Source organism: Anneissia japonica, unplaced genomic scaffold (genome assembly GCF_011630105.1).
Source record: "Anneissia japonica isolate Jap-2015-1 unplaced genomic scaffold, ASM1163010v1 scaffold287945_len1679841_cov205, whole genome shotgun sequence".
NCBI classification, from domain to species: domain Eukaryota; kingdom Metazoa; phylum Echinodermata; class Crinoidea; order Comatulida; family Comatulidae; genus Anneissia; species Anneissia japonica.
Window position 1 is genome coordinate 1,668,452 of NW_022753015.1, and position 23,025 is coordinate 1,691,476.

The 23,025-nt window shown below is 33.8% G+C and overlaps 2 protein-coding genes across 2 annotated transcripts; one reads left to right on the top strand and one right to left on the bottom strand.

The window, feature by feature from the left end:
* Window positions 1-3: 3 nt before the first annotated feature.
* On the top strand, window positions 4-17,180 carry LOC117122632 (tetratricopeptide repeat protein 21B-like). The gene is made up of 30 exons (XM_033268297.1): window positions 4-140; window positions 589-657; window positions 1,377-1,506; window positions 1,886-1,996; window positions 2,237-2,301; window positions 2,880-2,981; window positions 3,136-3,224; window positions 3,417-3,608; window positions 4,421-4,505; window positions 4,667-4,765; window positions 4,911-5,103; window positions 5,214-5,227; window positions 5,481-5,681; window positions 6,095-6,310; window positions 6,577-6,648; window positions 7,064-7,294; window positions 7,766-7,920; window positions 8,243-8,326; window positions 8,706-8,889; window positions 9,379-9,517; window positions 9,739-9,931; window positions 10,647-10,942; window positions 11,467-11,617; window positions 12,756-12,917; window positions 13,184-13,247; window positions 13,750-13,875; window positions 14,104-14,217; window positions 14,825-14,836; window positions 15,084-15,213; window positions 16,093-17,180. Exons 2-30 carry the CDS (start codon window positions 631-633, stop codon window positions 16,236-16,238), a joined length of 3,783 nt encoding a protein of 1,260 aa, XP_033124188.1. The 5' UTR covers window positions 4-140; window positions 589-630; the 3' UTR covers window positions 16,239-17,180.
* A 2,767-nt stretch (window positions 17,181-19,947) lies between these two features.
* Window positions 19,948-22,166, bottom strand: LOC117122610 (zinc transporter ZIP12-like). The gene is made up of 4 exons (XM_033268247.1): window positions 22,083-22,166; window positions 21,204-21,359; window positions 20,717-20,904; window positions 19,948-20,341 (listed from the first exon to the last, which is right to left on the bottom strand). Exons 1-4 carry the CDS (start codon window positions 22,132-22,134, stop codon window positions 20,192-20,194), a joined length of 546 nt encoding a protein of 181 aa, XP_033124138.1. The 5' UTR covers window positions 22,135-22,166; the 3' UTR covers window positions 19,948-20,191.
* Between the last annotated feature and the right edge of the window lie 859 nt (window positions 22,167-23,025).

Genomic DNA, 23,025 nt, shown 5'->3' on the forward strand with positions numbered 1-23,025 from the left:
ATCGTCTTACCAACAAACAACAAACTTGAATTCCAGAACCTCAATTTTGCTTACAAAAATACAAAAAGGTTTGGGCTTGGTAGATTTTATGGGACTCTAACAGTAGTACTGTAAGCAGTTGACATTATTGATGATAACGAGTAAGTTATCCGTTTTCTTGATATCGTTATTATTTAGTGTTGTTCTATCTTGTAGATAGAGATTTGGTTAGGTAGGCCTAGGCTACCCGGCCCTAGGCCTATCTGAACGCTTGATTTAAGTTACGACCGCAGGCAGGGAAGCCGTGCCCGACTCCCGGCTTTTTGGCAAGACAGGAAAGACACAGACTAGCCTAGCCTAAACCTACATATACATAGGTATTCGGCCTAGGTTAGGCCTGCCACCAAGTGTACATATAAGAGTATCTTTGTACAAAAGTATTAATTAGCGTAAACGCGTATGAACTATGCTAGGCCTCCTAGGCTAGAGTAGGCTTAGGCCTATTGTATGTTTTATTTTTATTTGCCAATTAAATTATGATTAAAATTTTATATTTTTCGAATTTATTTATACACTTCTAAATAAATTGTGTTTTCTGTTTATCCCTAGATTTGCACCCAAAAAGGACTCAGTTATAGAATTGCTGGAACCATGGCAGATTCGGATTCTACAACTTTGGTAAGTTTAGTTAGATTATTATTAATAATATTTTATTATTAGTTTTTCATTCTTCATCATAGATAAAAATAATTATATTATGATTATGGATCTCCATATAATTTCCATTGATAAAAATGGTTTAAATTGTTCACTTCTTTTAAGTAGTTATAATAATGTTTATCCTATGCAGTAATACAAATAATTTTTATTGTAATCCAATATAATATTAATATAGATTGAAGTTTAACAGTATAAAAATCTGAACATGTTGGAAAATAAATATTTTATTGTAATAATAATAATAATAATAATAATAATAATAATAATAATAATAATAAAAGTTCATTCTTATAAAGTGCACATAAGCAAGCTCTCAATGCGCTGTGCATAAAAACAGAATAAGGATGTCATGTTGAATTAATGAAAAGCTTGATGGAAAAGAAAGGTCTTTAGCTTGGTTCAATGGTTTTAAAAGAGTTTAAGATAACACACTGTCTGATGGAGTTTGGTATGGAGTTCCACAAAGTTGTAGCTGCGACAGCAGAAGCTCTCCTGCCATAGGATTTAAATCATTTAGAAAAAATTCCAATAATTTATGATTTATAATTTTAAATAAATTTTGTCACTGGAAAGAATTTTGTAAGTTTTTTTTTTATTTTTTTTATTTTTTTTTTTTTATCGAGAAAGTGTATGAAGAACTGTTCCAAAATTGAATATATTATAATTTTATTTTATAGGCTGCCCTCAATTATTACTGTCAAGAGAAGCTATATAATCATATGCAAATAGTCGCAACTGAAGCAATCAAGAAGTATGGCAATGACCCTGTGCTTTTGTTTTACCGAGCCTTTAGCTTTGTTCTAGAAGGTAAGTTTTAAAAACAGTTTTCGAGATTCAAGATAAATTTATCTCATAGCAGTTTAAAATTGAATTGGGAAAATTTACAGAGACATTTAAAAATACAAATTATACAGTTAAAATTTGGTAAATATATATAACATTAATATATGACATTAAAAATTCATCGAAAGGTAAATATTTAAAAAAAATTTTAAAGACTGATTTATAAAAAACATCAAGATATAAAAATAAAGGGAAACAATCATGGATGACGATAAATTAAACAGCATTATGTTGTTGTTATGAATATCATTTTTATTATCGTATATTTTATTATTTTACAACATAAAAAAAACTTGATCCGTACTTTTCCAATAATTTTTTTTATGTTTCATATTTTGCTAAGGTCGTCTTTCCGAGGGCATGCGAGATTTGGAGTCACTGAAGGACAAAGCAGACGTTAATATCTGTTCCACCATGGCTCTCATGTACGCACACAAGCGCATGAAAACTGTCGGTAGGTGTCGCCAAATGCTCTCATTTTGTGTACTCCCAGCTTAATCATTTCCCTCACTACTTAATTTTATGGATGAATATATCTGTGATTTGTCCATATTTGGGTATAATGGTGTCATATCATACCCATAAATGGACATAATGATGTCATATCTCACCTATGTTTAGATAAAGCTCAGGTATTTCACAGTTAAAAACCTTTTTTTTCCTTATTACTTATAATTGGCATTGTTTTTTCTAGATCGTGAAGCAGTACAAGAACTAGATGCCAAGTTGAAAGAAGAGCGACGATCAGCAGGAGAGAAGGTGAAAAGAATCACTTATCATATGCCTTAATAACTAATAATTTTCAATGATAATGATGATAGTGTTAAAACAACATAAACAGTAACCAAGTTTTGATTGGATAGTATAATACATACTCCAAGTATCAAAATGCACGCCATCGTGTCGTGATTTAATATTTCGACATTAATTATGTCATCATCAAGAAGTTTTGATTGATCGTAGTACCATGACAGTGTTTTGACATTAGTATTAGTATTAACATTACTTATTAATTACATTAATTTGGTAATAACTAGCTGACAATAATTATAGTGACAACAATTAGTAAATTTTCAATTAAAAAAAAATATAATAGAAAAATATAAATATATAATAATAGTAGAAATTATAGATTGTGATTTTGTGATTGTGATATTTAATTTCATTTGATTGGTTTTCTATTTCTTTTTGTCCGTTTATTTTCAAGCCTGGCCATGAAGTGCCATGAACACTGAATGGTAGACACCGGCACTATAGAAGTCTCAGAATTATTATTATTATTATTAATACATAAGAATTATAACAATAATATTGAGTTTCATTTTGAATTTTTTCAGGGCTTATTGTTTGGCGGCACTTTCCTCTGGCATAGTGGTCGCCACGACAAAGCGAGAGAATATGTTGACAGAATGCTCAAGGCTTCACCATCTGCAAAAGAGGTGAGATATGTCCGATTGTACATATATTAACCCGGCATTTTCTGAATATTTAAGTTTTTCGTAATTTTTCCATGTTTATGTTTATGAAACTAATCTGGAGTTTACTATAAAAAATGCTATAATTAACATATGTAATTATTGTTGAATGTTTCAGGGTCTAATTTTAAAAGGCTGGATTGACCTTACCAGCGGAAGGGAAGCTGCAGTTAAGAAGTCTGGAAAATATTTTGACGAAGTATTAAAGTAAGTAATGTTTTTTCAAGGTCCTATGCAAGTCAGCTTTAATTTATAATTTTTGCAGAATTTCTGTGCGCATCTATTGGTGGTGTAGTATTAAATATTAGTTTGTTAAATTTTCCATGAGAACAAAAACAAAAAACGAACAAAATTCTGATTAGGTTCATCCATTACCATGATTACATTTTTTTTGTATAGAAACTCAAAAGAGCTTGCAGCGATGCTTGGTAGAACACGTTTGCTGATGATGCGCTGTAACTTCAGCGGCGCCCTCGATGTCGTAAATCAAGCAGTGGTCTCGTTTCCTGGTAGTATTCCAGCACTTATTGAGAAGATGCGTGTTCAGTTGGCGCAGGGCGACTGGGAGCAAGCCCTAGACACTGCCAATAGGTAGCAATTCAATATTATTATCGTTATCTACCGTATATACTGTATAAGACGAGGCTTAAAATAGTAAATTATGATAAGATAACAGGGGTGCGGGGGACGTCTTATATGTATGATATACAAATTTTAGATTTTTTAAATCATGTTCATCTTACGTACGGAAATAAGGTTTTGATGAACATTTGAAAACTCATAAAATGGTATTATTTGGAAGATTTGCTTTGCACTTGGCTCAGATTTTAGCCAGCTAGATGTGATGTTAAGACCATAAAAAGCAGAAAAAATATGAATTCCGATGACGTCTTATACGCCCAACGTACAAATATCTTCGGAAACTTGTCTTATACGTGGTTCGCCTTATAACATATATATGGTAATAGAATCATTACTGTTATGTTTAACATTGTTTATTATCATTATTATTATTAATTATGTATACTTCTGCTATATATGAACATTGACCTTTCGATCTTTCCTCTGATTTTCATTGTATGCGTCTGATTATATGTCTATGTGTGATGCATTATTTTGTAAAACCAAGGAAATGCATTAAAACAGAAAATGTGTTTCAGAGTCTTGGTTTTTACATATCTTGATTGGGTTTACATAATACAGAATAAGAAATTATATATTCTTTTTAGAATTCAAATAATTCTGTTATTTTAGCACAGCATTAGTAATTTGCTTGGGAAAAAAAATTATGTTTAAGTAGTTAAAAATCGCTTCATTTCACATTCTTTTGCCAGCTAATGCCCCTCCTTTTATCATCAAGGGCCCCTCCCCCACACTTTGATTTTGTTATTTTTATTTTTCAGAGCATTAAATCAATCTACTCACTGCTTAGAAGCTGTCCGAATCGAAGTGCTTTACCTGCTAAGTAAAGAGAGCAATTCTGAAGCGGTAAGCCAACATTCTACATACAGTCTATATATCTTCTGTTTGTAAAAATAATAACGAGTTAATCGATAAAACTGCAATAAAAATGATGGCAGCTATGACAATGAGTACAATACATTTTTTAATTGTAAAATTATTGATTGAAATGTTTTTTTGTCATGCAGGCTGTTTCAAAGTTGGGGGAACTTATTGAGAAGCTGGACAGATTTGAACCCAAGAACCCACATGCGTACTTCAACATGTCTTTAGCATTCTGTAGGATGGTAAGAATGTTCTAGCATTTACCATGTCATTTTATTTTATTTAAAATTGTTACATTATATAAAATATGTGGATTTTTAATTTGAACAGTAGTAATACATGCTTTATAATGTGTCTAATATATTTTCATAAATTCTGTGTTTATAGTGTGGACGAAATCCTGAGGTGTTGCAACAGACCAACACTTTATTGGAGCGCACTTTGAGCTTAGAACCGAGTAATGCAGAGTTTGCTACCGAGGCGGCGTATGAACTCTTGCTCCAGAATAAAACAAGAGAAGCGATGAAAGGTTATCGGCATGCAATGAAGCTGGATGAAACAAGTGTTACTGCCCTCACAGGTAACTAACAGTTTGTTTGCTTTGGAGGAAACAGTACACTGTACATGTCATAGTTACGGCAATGGCATACTTAGTCATAATATTCTGACATGGTGGAAAGGGTTGGATAGGAAGTGAATTGGGGGTAAGGGTGCTAGTTGAAGAATGAGGTGATTTTGAACTGTTTCTATAATATTGTTGTTCAGCAAATTTTCAGCCAAATTCTATGATTAATTATATACTGTATTTTTTATTTAGATAAACATTTTTACAGTAAAAAATATAAATATATTTGTAATGTACCTAAAACAGCAATGCCATTCTATCCTGCCTGCTATCTACGGTTTGAAATATCATACTAATATTACTTACATTTCTCATCTCATTCTTGTATGAAGGAAATTATTTATTTGAGGGCAGTGTTAGCCAGCAAGAAAAACAAGCCAGCTGAAGAAGTTGTCAGTCTACTGAATGAAGCAGTCGAAGTCCACTTTGTCAAGTTGAAAGGGATCCCTCTCGGCCCAGACTACTTTGCTGCCCTCAACCCTGACTTCCTTCTTGAACTCACCACTGAATATATGAAGTTTGCACCAACAGAGGTAAATTGCATTTGTAATTATATTTTACCTCTGTTCTTAGCTCTTAAGGTGATGTGTCTCTGTTTTACTCTTGTTTCTTAGTGTTGCATCTGTGTTTCCACTTGTTCCTCATCTTGTGTTTACTGGGTTTTCATGATGAATCTGGGCTCTCACTGCATCACTGTGCTCCCTTTATTTTTGTCATTGTGTTTCTGTGTTTTATTCTAATTTCTCGTTAAATCTTTGTGTTTCCTTTTTGTTTTTCACAGTACTGTATATTTTTTTATTTTACTGTTTAGCGCTGCCTTTTGTGCTCAATTTTTTTTTTTCATTTTGTCTCTGTGTTCAACGCCTTTATTTTAGACTGATTCTTTTTGTTTCTCAGTTTTTATATTCCTTCATATTTCTTCATGAGTCTCTGTGATCTTCTCTAGCCTCAAGCATCAGGCCAGTCGGTGTCTCCAATTCTAAAGCGATGCTCAATGGTCCTAGAACCCCTGACTAAGGCTTTACCAGGCCTGCTGGAGTCCCTCTTCTTGATGGGTAAAGTGAGGTTTCTTTCTGGGCAGATTGACCAGGCGCAGAGCAGTCTGCAGCATTGTTTGGACCAGAACCCCCAGTATGTAGAGGCCCACTTGTTAATGGCTCAGGTATGTATCTTCAATCTCTGCTATGTAGAATCTTTGTAACCATTTTTGTTAATATATATTAATGTGTTTTTACAGTGAATGTTGATTATGCTTATTTTAAGAATTTTGCCAGACTAATGTTATAAAAATTGATTTTTAAATAAAATTTTTTTCTTATAATTTTTGCATTAATAAGAAGCAATGTTATTAGGTTGCTGATTGTAACTATTGTGCACTGGTTCATAGATCGTGAAGCCTAATATTTTGTATTAATCTTTTTCTGTCAGATTCACATGCAACAAGGTAACTTCCAGCAGTCGTCTCAGTCACTAGAAATGGCACTAAGTTACAGGTTTGAGGTAAACAAATGATCATCACATAGCAATGGTTATGATAATAATTCTAATGGCAATGATGATGGAGGTTAATGATGTTGATGATGATATAAAGTATGAGTATGATTATAAAGATTTATCATTAATAATAATTATTAATTATATTTAATTAGCCTAACCAAAAAGAGGCCAAGTAGAGTATCTGATTTTAAAAATAAAGTACTGAGGAATGAAAATTTAAATCTTGTATGTTACACTGAAAATTGGAGTTAGCGCTCTAGTATTCTTATTATAACTCGCACATGGAGTTGAATCTCCCCTCTGAGAACAAATATCAGAGTGTCTGTATTCTTAGTTCTATAAAAGATTTTTAAAAATACATATTTTGCAAAAAGTAATAATGTACATTGTTAACAATTAATTATAATGATGATTACAGGTACGCGAGATGCCAATTTACCACCTCATCAAAGCCAAAACACTGAAGAAGAAAGGCGACTATGAAGAATGTGTGAAAACACTACAGGCTGCCATGAACTTACCTGGTATGCGCAAGAGAGGCGGGTCTGCATCCAAGCGGGCGAGGCAGGTGAAACACCCTATCAGCTCCAATGACAGAGTGTCGGTGTACCTTGAACTGGTTGAGGCTTATAGACTCACCAATGCAACTGTAAGTTCTTTTAATATTTCACCACATGTAATAGCCAGTGTCGTAGTAGAGAAGGTTTAATAGGTGTTGGTTTTCGGGCAGAGAGGAGGTGGGGGGTGCTGGGTGTTGTCCAGCTTTACACCCCCAGCAATGTCATTTGGTTACTAGTAGTAGCGTCCCATACCTACTACATAGTAGAGGCGAATCAAGATTTTTTTCAGGGAGGCATGAGGAAGAGTGTTCGCCATATATATCTCTTATCTAAATTATTTTACACTTAGTGCTGTCTTTGGCCGCTGCAGGGCTTGGGGAGAGCGAACGACTCTTTGAAGACAGCTTGAAGATTAAAATTTTTGTTACTATTAAGAAACGTAAGAAAAGTTGAACTGTTATTGATTAATGTCTTTAAGGTATACCATCTTTAAACATCAGGAATTGATTGATTAAAAGGATAAAAAAAAAGATTACTGTACTTTTATTCTTATATTTTAGCATGAAGCTGCAAAGATTATGCAAGATGCCATTAATGAGTTTAGTGGTACACCAGAAGAGATTCGGATCACAGTTGCTAATGCTGACCTTGCCCTGAAACGGGGTGATGTGGAGCACGCACTAACAATGCTTAGGAATGTCAAGCCAGAAATGAGGTAATGGTAAATCAAGAAAACAGAATCATCATCATCATCATAGAGACGCTATTCATCTATCGACATCGTGCATTTTACCAAAGCTTACAGTTTTTCACAATCTTCAGCAAGACAATGTTAGACCCATGTAGATATTCCTTGGTTTCTCTCTGAATATTACTCAGCCATGTTACTTTCTGTCTTATGGTTTTTTTAGTTTTTCAATTTCATTTTTCTAAAACCGTGTGTGCTGGAATGTCGCTGTGTAGTCTAAGAAAACACAATATGTTTAAATATGCATGTGTAGACAGTAATCTTAGTATATTATTTTATTACCTTTTAGCTATTATGTTGAAGCAAGAGAGAAAATGGCAGAAATTTACCTTCATCATCGTAAAGACAAGCGCTTATATGCAAGCTGTTACAGGTAACAACATTTTTATAACATACATTTAATTGTAGTTTCATTATTCTAATGTTTAGGTACATTGATTAGTTCTAGAAACACTCTGGCTGATTGAATAACAGATCTTTTTTTAGGGCTAATATACTCTACCGCCTCTATTCCCCTGCCCTCATCTGAGCTTTCGAGATAACGAGAACTTGTTTTTTCTAACAGTAGCTCACCCTTGTGTTAATGATCTTAAGTTCTGTCCACACTGTGTATGCCCATATATAGTCATGATGTGCCTATATATGGTTATAATGTGATGTCATCATGACCATATATAGGCATGTCACATGTTTTTGTCAAATAAAATTTGATAGTGTGGACTAGGCCTTATTTGTATAATATTAATCCACAGAGAGCTTGTAGAGAAGCATCCTAGCCCCCATACATCACTGCTATTAGGTGACGCCTACATGAGTATTCAGGAGCCAGAGAAGGCCATTGAGGTGTATGAACAGGCACTGAAACGTAACCCAAGAGACAGCTCTCTGGCTAGCAAGATTGGACAGGCTCTCGTCAAGACTCATCAATATGGAAAGGTATGTTTTTGTATTCCAATTTTTAGGCTGATTTTTAAAATAATGATTTTTTTCTGTGAGATTTCAGCACTGTAAACCCTGTAATGTTTGCGATATATTGTTTGATGATTAATCTTTATTTGGAAAATAATTGGTCATAAAATTCATGGATTTTCTAATTTAATAAGGCCAATTATCAGTAATATTTCGACAAGAATATCTATCAAACCTAATAATTGCGAATATAATATTTTATTTATTTCAGCATTAAAGCTTTATACATGGGCATTCATAGTATATTCATAAATCTTACATAAACTTAACTAAATCATTATACATTACAAGTTCTGGCTGGTTTCAGCTAACAAAGTACAGGTGTATGTAAAAATATAAGGCAACACTAAATTTTATATAGAGAATTAATAGTAATGACATAGATAAATATATTTGACATAATTCCGTAGATATTTTATTTAACATAATGTGCATATCTATGGTTTGATTACCTAGGCTATAAATTATTATGAAGCGGCTCTTAAATCCGGGGGCCAAAGCTTCATGCGCCATGACTTAGGAGAGCTGTTGTTGAAGCTGAGGCAATATACCAAAGGAGAGAAAATCCTCACCCAAGCATTGGAACACGATCCATGTAAGTTTGTACTTATCTAAACTTATTTCAGGCTTATTATTTTATTGCCTGGTAAAGCAAATAGTTGTTTTGTTGAAATAGACATTCATCTTATATATAAACATGCAGCTTTACTGTGAATGTCTTATTGTGAATAATGTATGACCTCATTCCAAATGTTAGTTTAATGTGTGACCTTTGAACTTATGTTTTGTTGATGACCTCTAACCTCTTCTCATCAGCATCTGATTTAGCTGTGATGGTTGATGATGTAAAGCTGCTGATTCTGCTTGCTAAGGTACAAGAGAAGAATAACAAGTTGGAGAATGCTTTACTAGCATTGACCAAGGCAAGGGACATGCAGGCAAGGGTTCTGAAGAGGGTCCAGGTGGAGCAGCCAGATGCTTTACCAACACACAAACAACAGGCATCAAGGTATCAGATCCTCAACTGTATTCTAAAACTGGGTACTGGGTTCATATTTTCCTAAGTTCAAAGATATTTTTTACTTAGCACCAAATCAATTTTATGACCCTCAAAATGAAATACAGTATATTATAGAGCCTCTCATGAATTATAAATGGAGTGGAGTTGAATAGCTTAGTGGTTAAGGTGCTTGCCTTCTAATCCCAGAGGCCTGGGTTCAATTCCTGTCACATCAGTCTTTTTCTCACAACTGAAAACAACTTCACTTCCTAGGGCTCTATAAGAGGGTTGGTTTATAAAGCATTGTTCCATCCTGTGAATTGCAAGTATACTTGCTGTTGGATGTGAAGGAAATTAATAAAAATAAATAAATAAATGCTGTATCAATCAAATGTATGTGGCATAAAGAAACAATCATACTGTTTATTCTGTTGTCGGTATTTATATTTTAGTTGTTCATCTTTAATGTGTTCAGCAGATGGATACTGCAACAGAGCAGCCAGTCTTGATTGCTTGTAAAACTTGATGAAATATATACAGTAATTAATATACATTGCATGTTTATATTCTATGACCTTTGACATATGACATAGCCATGTATACTTGAAACTACAAGATGTCTTATTGGTTTTTGATGAATTTCAGCTTTAGGTAACCTTGATTGTGTATAGCTTTCAGTTTTAATGTTTCAAATTTGAATAAACATTTTATTGTCATACTCAAGTATATGTGCTCAGATTGCTAAGCATCACAGCGACCAAAGAGAGTATGAGAAAGCCATCAAGCTGTACAAGGAAGCACTGGTCTACACAGAGAATGATGGCAAGGCCATGCTTGAGCTGGCTAGGCTCTACCTGCTCCAAGAAGATTTGGATGCCTGCCAACATCAACTGGTCCAACTTCTACAGAGTGAAACAGAAAACGATGCTGCAACGGTGATGATGGCAGACTTGATGTTCAGGAAAGGGGAGTACGACCAGGCTACTTTCCACTTCCAACACTTATTGGAAAGGTCACCAGGTAAAAAAGTCACTCTCACTGTATGTTATAAATTTATTGATGTTTTAACAAAGCTAGTGTAATAACTATAATGCTTATATGATATATAATAATAATAATAATAATAATATATACCGCACCTTTTTGCCTGGGGATGTAATGTGCTGGTGATGTTTTTTATTATTACCACTGGTCATCGGATCCATAATCAAACCAGCACGAAGTGCAACCTCCTCCCTTCTCTGGGAAGTATTCCAGTTGTGCTTGCAATTTAATGCCAACACAGACTAAACATTTAGTGCCACATCATCCTACTGGGTACCCATTTTTATCATCTGGGAGGATATATACTTTTGCCTTTGATAGAGGCAATTGGCGAAAAGTTTTTGCTCGTCATCCTGGCTGTAGGAACTAAGTCTGAGTCTATATAATATATACATTTATAGAAAGAGGCTACTGTGATAAATATGTAAACAAATTGGTAAATGATAGGTAAATACATAATAACTTGAAGTAACAGTAACGTTATGATGTATACACTACAGACCATTATGAGGCGCTGGAGAAGCTTGTTGATCTGCTGCGTAGAGCTGGAAAGTTGGAAGACGTTCCTCGCTATATTGAAATGGCAGAATCATCATCAGCCAAAGCTACAATGGAACCCGGCTTCAACTATTGTAAAGCTTTATATGAATGGTAAGTAATGTAATGTAAAAATATTCATAAAGAAGTTTTTAATAATAGAAATAATATGTTTATTCTTAGGCGAGACTTTTTTTATACCTTGTTTCGCGAACTTATTTTTTTGAAGATCGTCAAAGGAGGGCGGAAAAAAATATAAATAATTTTTTTTCTTTAGCCAATAGTTTTGCCAAATACATCCAGATGGGGAAAAAAATAAAAATAAAACTTTATTGGTGAATGTAAACAGTGCAGTAATGGGATGGTTTAATGCTTTATAAATTTATATAATTAGGAATGGGATGGTTAAATGCTTTAAATTTATATAATTAGGAAGAAATATTCATATCTTATTTTTGAAGATTTTAAGGCAGCGGAGGGTGTAATATAAATGAAGAAAATCCTTTATTTTTTTTCTGAAATTCCCAATTTTTTGTGGAGGCGGGTGGACTAATTGGCCAAAAATATAATATTTTTATTCGAAATCATCGTCGTTGGTGGGCGGCAGGTTTGTTAAACAAGCTTTTAAAAAAAGTCTTGTTGTATCTAGCGCATAATGCCTTTAAAAACCTTCATACACTTGGAAAGCTAAAAATGTTGATTGCAACTTCAACAGAGTTTGATAGTATCCAAGCCATAATTAGTAATAACAATAATAATTACAGCTTATAATGGATGAAAACTAGCTTGTTGTTCTCAACTTGGAGAAAGCAGTATCAGCAATTTTGTTGAAATATTTTCAAATTTATCATCATCATTCAAGGACATTTAATGAAAGAGGTTAAAGGTTATAAATTTATATTTATACCGTGTAAAATGGGGGTCTCTATTTGCTAAAAGCAAGTAAAAAGATTTTGTTGGAAAAACAAGGAAAGAAGAATTCCAAGCCAGCACCCAAATCACAGTATGGGGATATGCACTCGTCAAAATGTACCTGTCCAGAACCAGTTGAGTCTCGGACATCCCTGGTCTCAGGTGCCTCCTATCCTTATAGAACTAGAAAAAATGATAGCTGGCATGGAATGGAAAAAAAGGGAGTAAAAGAAGAGAACAAAAAAGAACCTGTATTATTTCTTGACAGGCACACAGGAAAAGTAAACTTCAGAGATGTAGAATATTTTAGAGTATCTTACAAAATTCCATTTCTTGACAGGCACACAGGGAAGGCAAATGATGCTCTCAAACACTTCAACATGGCGAGGAAGGACACTGATTGGGGGCAGAAGGCCATTCAGAACATGATTGAGATCTGTATCAATCCCGACAATAACACGATTGGTGGTGAGACTTTTGAGACGATGGCCGATGATGTAGCGTAAGTTGGTTACTTACATAATGGCCAAATATGTATTGTTGTTTTTCCGTCCATAAATTTTGTCTTTGCCTATTCCTTATAAAGTGGACTACACTCTTTTATATTGCTTTGCCGCTAATAGTAATATTGATAATAATCTTAATAACAAACTTAATAATAATAAAGTATTTTAATACATTATGATACATATTGTGATTCTGTTGTCTATTATAAACATTATTAGACTTTTAAGAACACTTTAAGTCTGATTCTATTTATAATGATAGGAGTGCTGCAGAGAAGGCAGACTCAGAGCAAATGGCAGCGAGGACTGCAGACAAACTGGTCAGGGTGAGTTCTTAGATTTGTTTCATTCATAAATTGATATTAGTTTATTCAAAGTTGATATAATAATAATATAAATATTATTATTCTATCATATGATTTTTTATTATTAAAAATATTATTGATAGTTGTAATTTTTAATTTTTTTTTATACCATATTTATAGAGGGTGACCCTTCCAGCATATCCTAAATGTCGGCTGATATTCCGAGGCCTCTTAAATACATGAAATAGCATGATACTTTTATCAGCGAAGCCTTTTAATGAGGCTTAGGAAGTAAAGTTGTTTTAGTTGTAAGAAAAAGTCTGTCACAGAATTGAACCCAGGACCCTGGGATTAAAAAGCAAGCATCTTAACCACTAAGCTATTCAACTCCACACTTGTTGTTATTGTGGCCTGATCTTTATGAAATAGCACTCTATTGCAGTGTATTATTATTCAGTTGATATAAAAATTATTAATATTGATTATTAGTTTGTTGTAATTATTAATTATTAATTATTTTCAGGAGTTGAAGCCTCAACCAGGTTCTGATAAACACCTGATGTTGGAGAATTATGTCCTCATGGCAACCAAATCGAAAACAAACATTGAAAAAGCTTTGGCATCATTCATGGAGATGGCAACATCCGAGGTAAATTAGAAATTATTTTACTTTTTTTTTTTTTTGGTATTTGTGCGGAGTCTTTACGAAATGGGTCAATATTTTAAAAAAAATAATTTTTCATATTTAAAAGACTAATTTTGTGATGACACCTCATATTTTATGATAAAATTAATAAAGAATATATTTGCTATTGCTATAATGCATATTATATATTAAACAATTTAAATATGTCTTGTCTTCATATTGATGAGATAGAGGGAAAACATTGGAGCCTTGCTTGGTGTTGCTACGGCATACATGATGATGAAGCAAACTCCAAGAGCCAGAAACCAACTCAAACGAATTGTCAGGATGAACTGGGTGGCACCGGTAAGTAGTGTCAGTCTATTGTTCAGCTGCGTACAAAACATCCTTTTTAATGACAGTCGCTCAGTCCACCATTGACAATCAGCGTTGTGTCTTCAGGCTCAGAGATTGGAGGTACATTCTTCGGCTGAGAGTCATATGATCGTTGCACCACGTAGTGTGGGCCTGGCTTTAAACGAGGACACTTCAGTCTATAACCCTTGACCTTGATGGGGAATGTTACTAGTAGTAGCTGCTATAACAGTAGTAGTATAATACTATTGTTATTTGATATAATTTTTTAACATAATTTGTTTTTATCTGGGTATTTAATAGCTTAGATGCTTGCTTTCTAATCCCAGGGTCCCGGACAGCAGGACTTTTTTTCTCACGACTAAAAACAACTCCACTCCCTAATCCTCATGAAGAGACTTGGCTGATAAAAGCATCACATTATTTCATATATTTAAGAAGGCTCCTGAATATCAGCTGACAATCTAGGATACGCCATCTATAAATAAAGTTTTAAAAAAAATAGTAAAAAAAATATAGGCCAATCTAGTTATAGAAATAAACACATTGACAAATATTAAATAAATGTGTGTTCATAGAAAGTGATTTTTTTTTTCAGGATGCTGAGGAGCTGTCTCTTATACACATCTAGATGTGTATAAGAGACAGGGTATATATTAACTTACTATTTTACAAAAAAAAGAAAAAAATGATACCGGCCAGTTTAGGTTTCTTAAACTGAGTATATATAAACAATACTATTCCCCTGTTTAGTGGTATAGAAAAATATTTCCTTATTATTAATTTTGTAATAGGAGGCTTTTTGTAAATGAATTGTTTTTTTTAGTGAAGATTCCTAACTAAATGTATTGTTTTATTTGTGTAAGTCTTGTTGCAAGGCATATGAGTATATGGGATTCATCATGGAGAAAGAACAGTCGTACAAAGATGCTTCAGTCAATTATGAACGTGCTTGGAATTTTAGCAACAAGAGTAGCCCTACAATTGGTGAGTTAAGAACTATATATAAAAAAAAATTATACGAAGCTACTATAAAAAGTTCAAAGCAAATCCTTGCTGAGCCACTGGGGCTCATAGGTCTGGACCTTATTCCCAGTTTCTGTAGGTGAAGCGGATGAGATTGTAATACTAGGGAGCCTTTGATTGCATGACGACTGTAGGAAGTAGAACGTAATGATGCCACTTAAAGTCATCTGTGCATGCGAGAACGTTAAGTTCTCTTGGTCGCGTGGATTCACGCAATTTGGTCAAATCTACGTATACAGAGGACGTAGGACGCCTGACGGTCATACATGAGTGATTCTGTTCTCGCGTTGCCTCCTCGAACAAATCAGAAGCTCCATACTCACGCTTGGTGGTACACTGGTCCACTGCAATTTGCTGGTACCCATTGATACAGCTGGGTAAACTGAAGCAATGTAGATAAAGTGCCTTGCTCAAGGACACAAATAAAATGCACAGGGATTAAAACCCCAACTTTGAGGCTGGGAAACCAAACCATTCCCACTGCTTCAAACTGCTTCCACAAGTTTCTGGAATTGATATAATATGACATCATTTATATAATCGAGACATTTTTTAAGAAAATGTTTTGTAATATATTCAACAGTAGTTTCAAAAATAAATTTTTACATCTTTTTCTCCATCTGGCCTCCTACTCTCCTCTCCTCCTTCACTTGCCACTTTGCACTCACTTCTAATACTCATTTTCCCCTCCTACTCTTTATCTCTCCCCTCCTACTCTTCATCTCCCTCCAAAATACCCACCCTCCTTTTGTTCATGTATAATTTTGTATTATGTTGTACATTTAGATGTGTTCATATATGCAATATTTTTCTTTACTTTATATATTTTTCTTTCATCAGGATATAAGTTGGCATTTAACTACATGAAAGCGCGCCGCTACGTTGATGCGATCGATATCTGCCACCAAGTCTTAGCTGATAATCCAAACTACCCCCGTATGAGAAAGGACATTCTAGACAAAGCACGGGCTAGTCTACGAGTTTAGTCATCTGTGTGGAGTTCTTAATTTCTAGACAAAATATGTTTCACATCAAACAAATAGTATAGTAACCTATTAAGATCTATCCTCACTTATCTATCAAGTTTTATCAGAATATCTGCGATTTACCCATGTATAGGTGTGGTATCATATGATGTCTGTATATGAGCAAACCACAGATGTTTGTCACATAAAATGTAAAGTGGACAGGCTCAACCATGTGATTCTCTTTATAGTAGGATTTTTAGACGAAATGGAAATCTTGTCCTTTTACAGGATTTGAATATAGAAGCCTGTGATTACACAGCAAACATCTTAATTACAAATCTATGGCTACATTCTGCTTGAATATGTTGGATGTGTTATATTTGATGTATGTAAACCTGGCTTGTCTTATGCAGATTCAGCATGCAGTTATTAAATTACTTAAACATTTTTTAATTTGATTAGCTGTGGCTAAAAGAACTGAGTATTTTTTATGCCTTTATTTTTATTTATAAATCACCTTGATATTTGTACATAAAAAGTAAAAGATTGGAGTAGCATGTAAGTGGAATTGTAAAGAAGAGAATTTAATTTTCTATAGAGGGCGAACTGCCATGAAAATGTAAGAGTGAATGATGCAGAACAGTTTGAACAAGATGATGTTTTAGATATTACAGCATAGTATATCACCATGGAAATTACAATGCAGAATATGTATGTCTGTGGCTCAATAGTAGGACATACACTTTATCAATCAACAGTTGTTATAAAGTTTAAACTTATTTATGTATGTGAATATTTAGCCTTTATAACTATAGTATTAATTATATGAATTTTAGAAACAATTCCAATTTGGCAATATATAAACTTTAATTTTTTGTCGTACTTTTAGCAATGAAGCTGATGTCAGTTGTTTTTTTTTTCTGCATAATAAACACATTTTACAGAATTGTAATTACCTTACAAGTTATTTTTGTGTCCATTCGTTTATGTTCAGTCGTGTTTATTGTGCATATCTACAGGGATTGATTGATTGAATTTATTCGATAGTCAACATGCACAAACAATATAAAAATGATTTGAGAACAATAAAAGTAAACATAATTGGCATCAGGAGCGCCAATTAGGCCGGAATCCAACACATTTGCAAGTAAAGTATCTCATTGCTTATAAAAAAAAAATAAATGGCCTCTTCTCAACTTAAATGATTGTATTTTATTTGTTAGTCTTTATTTATATATCTATACTTGTATATACATATTTATATATATATTTATTTATTTATTTTAATTAAGTTATTTATTTATTTATTTATTTTTTATTTTTTTTAATAGAAAAAGACAACTTATTAATCTTACATACTAATTATGTCTAACTGTTACGCAAATGACAGCCCATCGAACCATGACTGTTTATCAAATTTAATCTTCTCCGCATTTTTTAACATCTCTGACTTTGACGCAAATACCGTCCCTGATAATTTCACATCTAATATAGACCCCGACTCCCAGTTGTTTTTTTCAAAAGTAATCATAGTCCCTCACAATATTACGATCCTAACAAATTTCCTGTTGGCACACTTCATGATTGTTTTTCTACCATCCACTTTAATTCAAGAAGCATCCTAAAACATTTTGATGATATAGAACACAGAGCCCAAAAAGACGATGGAGGAGTAGCCATGTATATACATGATACTCTTCAATTCTCTAATAGAAACGACCTTCACCCGCACCCGTCCACTTGTGAATCTGTTTTTATTGAAATTGAAAATGTCCTCGTCTTAAAACATTATCGTTGGCACTATCTACAGACCCCCTTCTTCTGATCCAAATCAATTTATAAATGAACTTGACTGTACCCTTTCTAAATTAACCAAGAAAAACAAAATCGTTTACATTCTTGGAGGCTTTAATATTGATATTCTCAATATTAAAGGAATTACCATCGACAATAGCCTTACATGGAAAAACCACATACAAAAAATTGAGAATAAAGTCTCCAAAAGCCTTGGTATCATATCCAGATTATCTTCATTTTTACCCCTTAGTATTCTCAAAACCCTTTATTGTTCTCTCATCCTTCCTTATTTGAGCTACTGTAATATTGTATGGGCCAACACGTATCCAACCAACACCAATGAACTCAATATCTTCAAAAGAAAGCTGTAAGGATTATATCTGGCCCTCCTCCATGGTCGCATTCCTCCCATTTATTTTTCAAACTAAATCTCCAAAAACTCACAGATATTAATTTAAGGTTTGTTTGTATTCTCACTCCATTCTTCCAAATCATTTAAATGCCATGTTTGCTCCTAACCAGAACTAATATTCATATTCCCATCCACAACACAAATATTTCCAACATAGTATTAGGTACTCTGGACCTTCAATGTACAATAATTTACCTACTACAATATTAGATGCTGCCTCTCTTAACTCATTCTTCAAGAAACTAAAATCTCACCTTTTGTCACTGTACTATTAGAAAAAAATTACACTCGGTCATTGTTGTGTGTTCTGTAATTTAAAATATTGTTGTCCTGTTTTTTTTTATATATATATATTGAATTTACTCTTATTGAATTATTCTCACTATATATTTTTTCGATTTTTTAATGTGTGTGTATGTATATATATATATATATATATATATATATGTATATATATGTATATATATATGTATATATAACATAAATCAAGGTAGCCGTTAACACTGTTAAATCATATATAAATCATCAAAGAAAGGTAAATACAGTGTTCGAATAAAGGACTTAATAAATAAATACATCGTGTAGCATAGCTCTCAACGAATGTAGTCCTGTAAATAAATGAATAAAGAAATTGTGTAATAAAATGCCTCTGGCGGGACTCGAACCTGCGACCTCTCGCTGTCAAGGCGAGTGTCATAACCACTAGACCACGGAGGCTTCATGGGTGAACAGATTCAAATACCACCAGATACACTCTATTACACAATAGGTACGGCTAGAAACAAATAGGTGCATATAACAAAATGTTTATATATATATATATATGTATGTATATGTGTGTATATATATATTTATATATAAAATGCAAAAGCAATGAAAAAACGGTATACAATCATTGAAAGTTGACTTGCAGAACACAAATTTATTAAGCTATAACAAAATCAAACGGATATTTCGATATCTCCTGCTATCTTCATCAACGTTAAAGTGAGAAAACTTGGGAGATCTTACATATACATAATGAATAATAAGCCAATCAGAATCAAGTTATCAATACAATTAGTTGATTGGACCACAAAATATAAGTTCAGTGACAAGTTAATGGGCGAATTAATTACTGTACAATTAAACCATGATAAGATGTCGGCAAAATGATATATATGTATATATATATATATACTGTATATCAAATTTATTCTTATTGAATAATTTTTACCATTACTCTTTTGGTTTTTTTTTTACCTTATTGATTTCTCTTTTGCTCAATTATTTATTATTTTCTCCACTTCGCTCCACTATCCCCACCCCCTGTCAGGGCCTTTTGCCCCTTCGTCGGGCAGATCCTGCAGCCATCACTGATATGCAGAACCGTAACTACTGCATAATACATGTGTTATAATATTAAAATTAGTTCAAGACCTGATTTTCGGCAAGACCTGATTTTCGGCAAGACCTGATTTTCGGCAAAATCTGCGCGGAAATAGGCCCTTATTTTCCAAAATGCGCAGACGGATATAAGGCTATTCCAATGCAGGCCTTACTTAGTCTGGGATATGTAATAAAAATACATTCATACGTGCCATAATATATATGTACACAATTAAATCGTTATTCTATGATTATCGCATTTATAAGTTATATATTATTTTTTATCGTTTATGTCATGTAGACCACCTACAAATGCCTACGTCAGTCAACATAGCTTATATAAAGTTCTAAGGCTCCTCAAGTGATTTTAGGTCTGAATTCGCATTTTCAGTTGTCAATGTTCGTGCTCAGCGTCACCCAAGCTGAAGTCCCCTTCAAAATAGGCTATGAGAACCATCATTGTCCATCCGATACACAGACCAAGGTTCTGTAGTAGAAACGTCTGGAGAGGTTTTGCTGATTTCGTGTGATCAAGTTCGGGCATCTGTCAAAATATAAGGATCCAATAGTACGTACAATGAAGGACATGATAATACATCGTGTTGCATAGTTCTCAACGAATATTGTCCCATAAATAAATTGTGTAATAAAACATAACAAAATGTGTCTGACGGGATTCGAACCTGCGATATCTCACTGTCAAGGCGAGTGTCACAACCATTAGACCACAGATGCTTCATGGTTTAACGGATTTAAATAAGGTCAGATACACTCCATAACACAATAGGTACGGCTGGAAACCAATAATAGCATGTAATATAAATCAAGATAGCCGTTAAGAATGTTATGTAAATATCAAATCATCAAATGATTGATCATTTGATGGTTTGATCCAATTGGGAGTGGATTCAATTCTTACCAAATCTACGAGGGAAACGTAGATGAACATTCCTGCTGTGACAGCAAACACCCATTGATGGATAGCAGTGCCTTCCCCGGCAGCTATTCCAATATACAACCCAATAAATGCCATACACGCAGTGCCGAAGTTGCACAACAGCGCCTTTTTTACACTAAGACCATTATTAACGAGGACAGCAAAGTCACCTAAAATTAAAGAAGCAAACTTTTAATCATGATGTAGTTAGTTTCATAATTAGGCCTAACTTATGAGAATGATTATTATATCTTATCAACAATCAAAAAAACATTCATCATCATCGTCGTCGTTATCATCGTCATCATTATCAAACATCAACATCATCATCATCATCATCATCATCATCATCATCATCCAATTCCTCCTTATCATTATCTGCTCATCGTCGTCTTTATATTCTCATCATCGTCCTCATGATTTGCCCATCATCATTTTTGTTATAAGAAAACATTTGGCAAGTTCTCACCTAATTCGTGGGGGAGTTCGTGGAACATAACTGCAATACAAGTGGACACGCCCACTAATATATCGGCGGTGAAGGCCACGCCTATTGCAAGTCCATCCATCAGATTATGAATAGCATCTCCAATCAGAATCATCGCATTTAACGAATTAACACCACCTACAATGTAAACACACGTCAGTCAGACTTCGAATGGAGTTTACGACAACTTTAACAAACATCTGCGTAGGCAAATCACCCATAGAGCCTAAGTTTATTTTACTCTGTGGTAGAATCCAACTTACAGAGACTTGTGTAGAAATGGCAGAGATAAGCAGTCATCTGTCTATTTAATGTAACATGTTTTAAAATTCAGGTATAGGTCTACAGTCGTATTTCCTTTTTAATATGAAGGCCCTACTGTAGTCTATTTTTGAATTAAAGAATTACAAGTTAGCATTACATAATACAATCTAAATTGTATGGTATTTTCTCCTTCATAATAATTATGTAGAGTATGCGCTCTGTGACCGATGTTTTTTAAGAGGCATTAGGCCTATATAATTGATGCTGAAAACTAGCTTAACAAACAATCACCTGATGAAGCCCCATTGACTGGGGCGAAAGCTTGTGAAATAAAATTCATCGTTAGTAAAATAAAGCGCTACCTACTCATTTGTTTCATTTATATACACTGACTATTACGACTATACTATTTTTTGTTTTAGCTTAGCAATGTAAATCTTTTTTGAAAGGCATAATTAATCACGATTATATGTATTTTAAAAGCAATTAATGTTTGCCATAATAAGAATATAATTCATTTTCAGTATCTTTATTACATATCTGTTTCGTTAACTACAAACTTTATCATTAAAATATTTTATTGTATTTCTAGTTTACCATTTTTATTATCAATAAGTGTACTATTCGATTGACGTCTGTCTTCCTCCATATTAATGCTCTCCTGTAAAAAATAAAAACATTATCCATTCATTTATATTAATTATCAAATATATAAGATATGACGGGTAAAATAGAAATGAATGTTAACAAAAGTTCGATGAATATATTTTCCAATAGAAAGTAAAGACAAAAATGCAACCCCAGGGTAATCTGCACATGTTTTGTAATGAACAAGATTAGGCCATAAATAGAATAAACAGCGAGAAACAATACGAACACTCTGTGATTTCTGTGGTTCTATTATTTACGGTGTGCTTTAAACAAGAAAAAAAAAACGCGTTATGATGTACGTCAGTGGCGTAGAAAAGTATTTTTCATTGGGTGGAGGGGGTGATTGGCGTGTTAGCCAGTGTCGTAACAGGCGCGGGGAGGAGGGGGAAACTGCCCCTCCCCTGACGGTTTTTACCGGGCTGACCAAGCCGTCGTACCGGGCTGGGTAATAAGAGAAAAGAAAGAGGGGAGAGGGAGGGAAAGAGAAAGAAGAGGAAAAGAAAAGGAAAGGAAAAGAAAAAGAGAAAAATTAAGACAAGAATAAAAAGGAAGATATCATAATGACTCACAACACCCTGCAACCCCTTCTCCACTTCAAAAACTGTCATAACTCCTTTGATCTATGCTGCCCGATGGCGTAACCGCTGGGGGACAAGGGGAAAATATCTATCTTTGGAAATCTTCCCCACCCCTTTATAAATGCCCTTTCATCCCCTGAAAGTGCCTATAAACCTCAAATTTCGCGCGCTTCGCGCGCATTTCTTGTTAACATGGGCCAATTTCCTCTAAAAATTGCACATTTTTAGGGAGTTTGGATCAATTCCAACGAAATTAGAATTAAAAACACCGGGGGACAAGGGGAAAATATCCATTTTTGGAAAATCTTTCC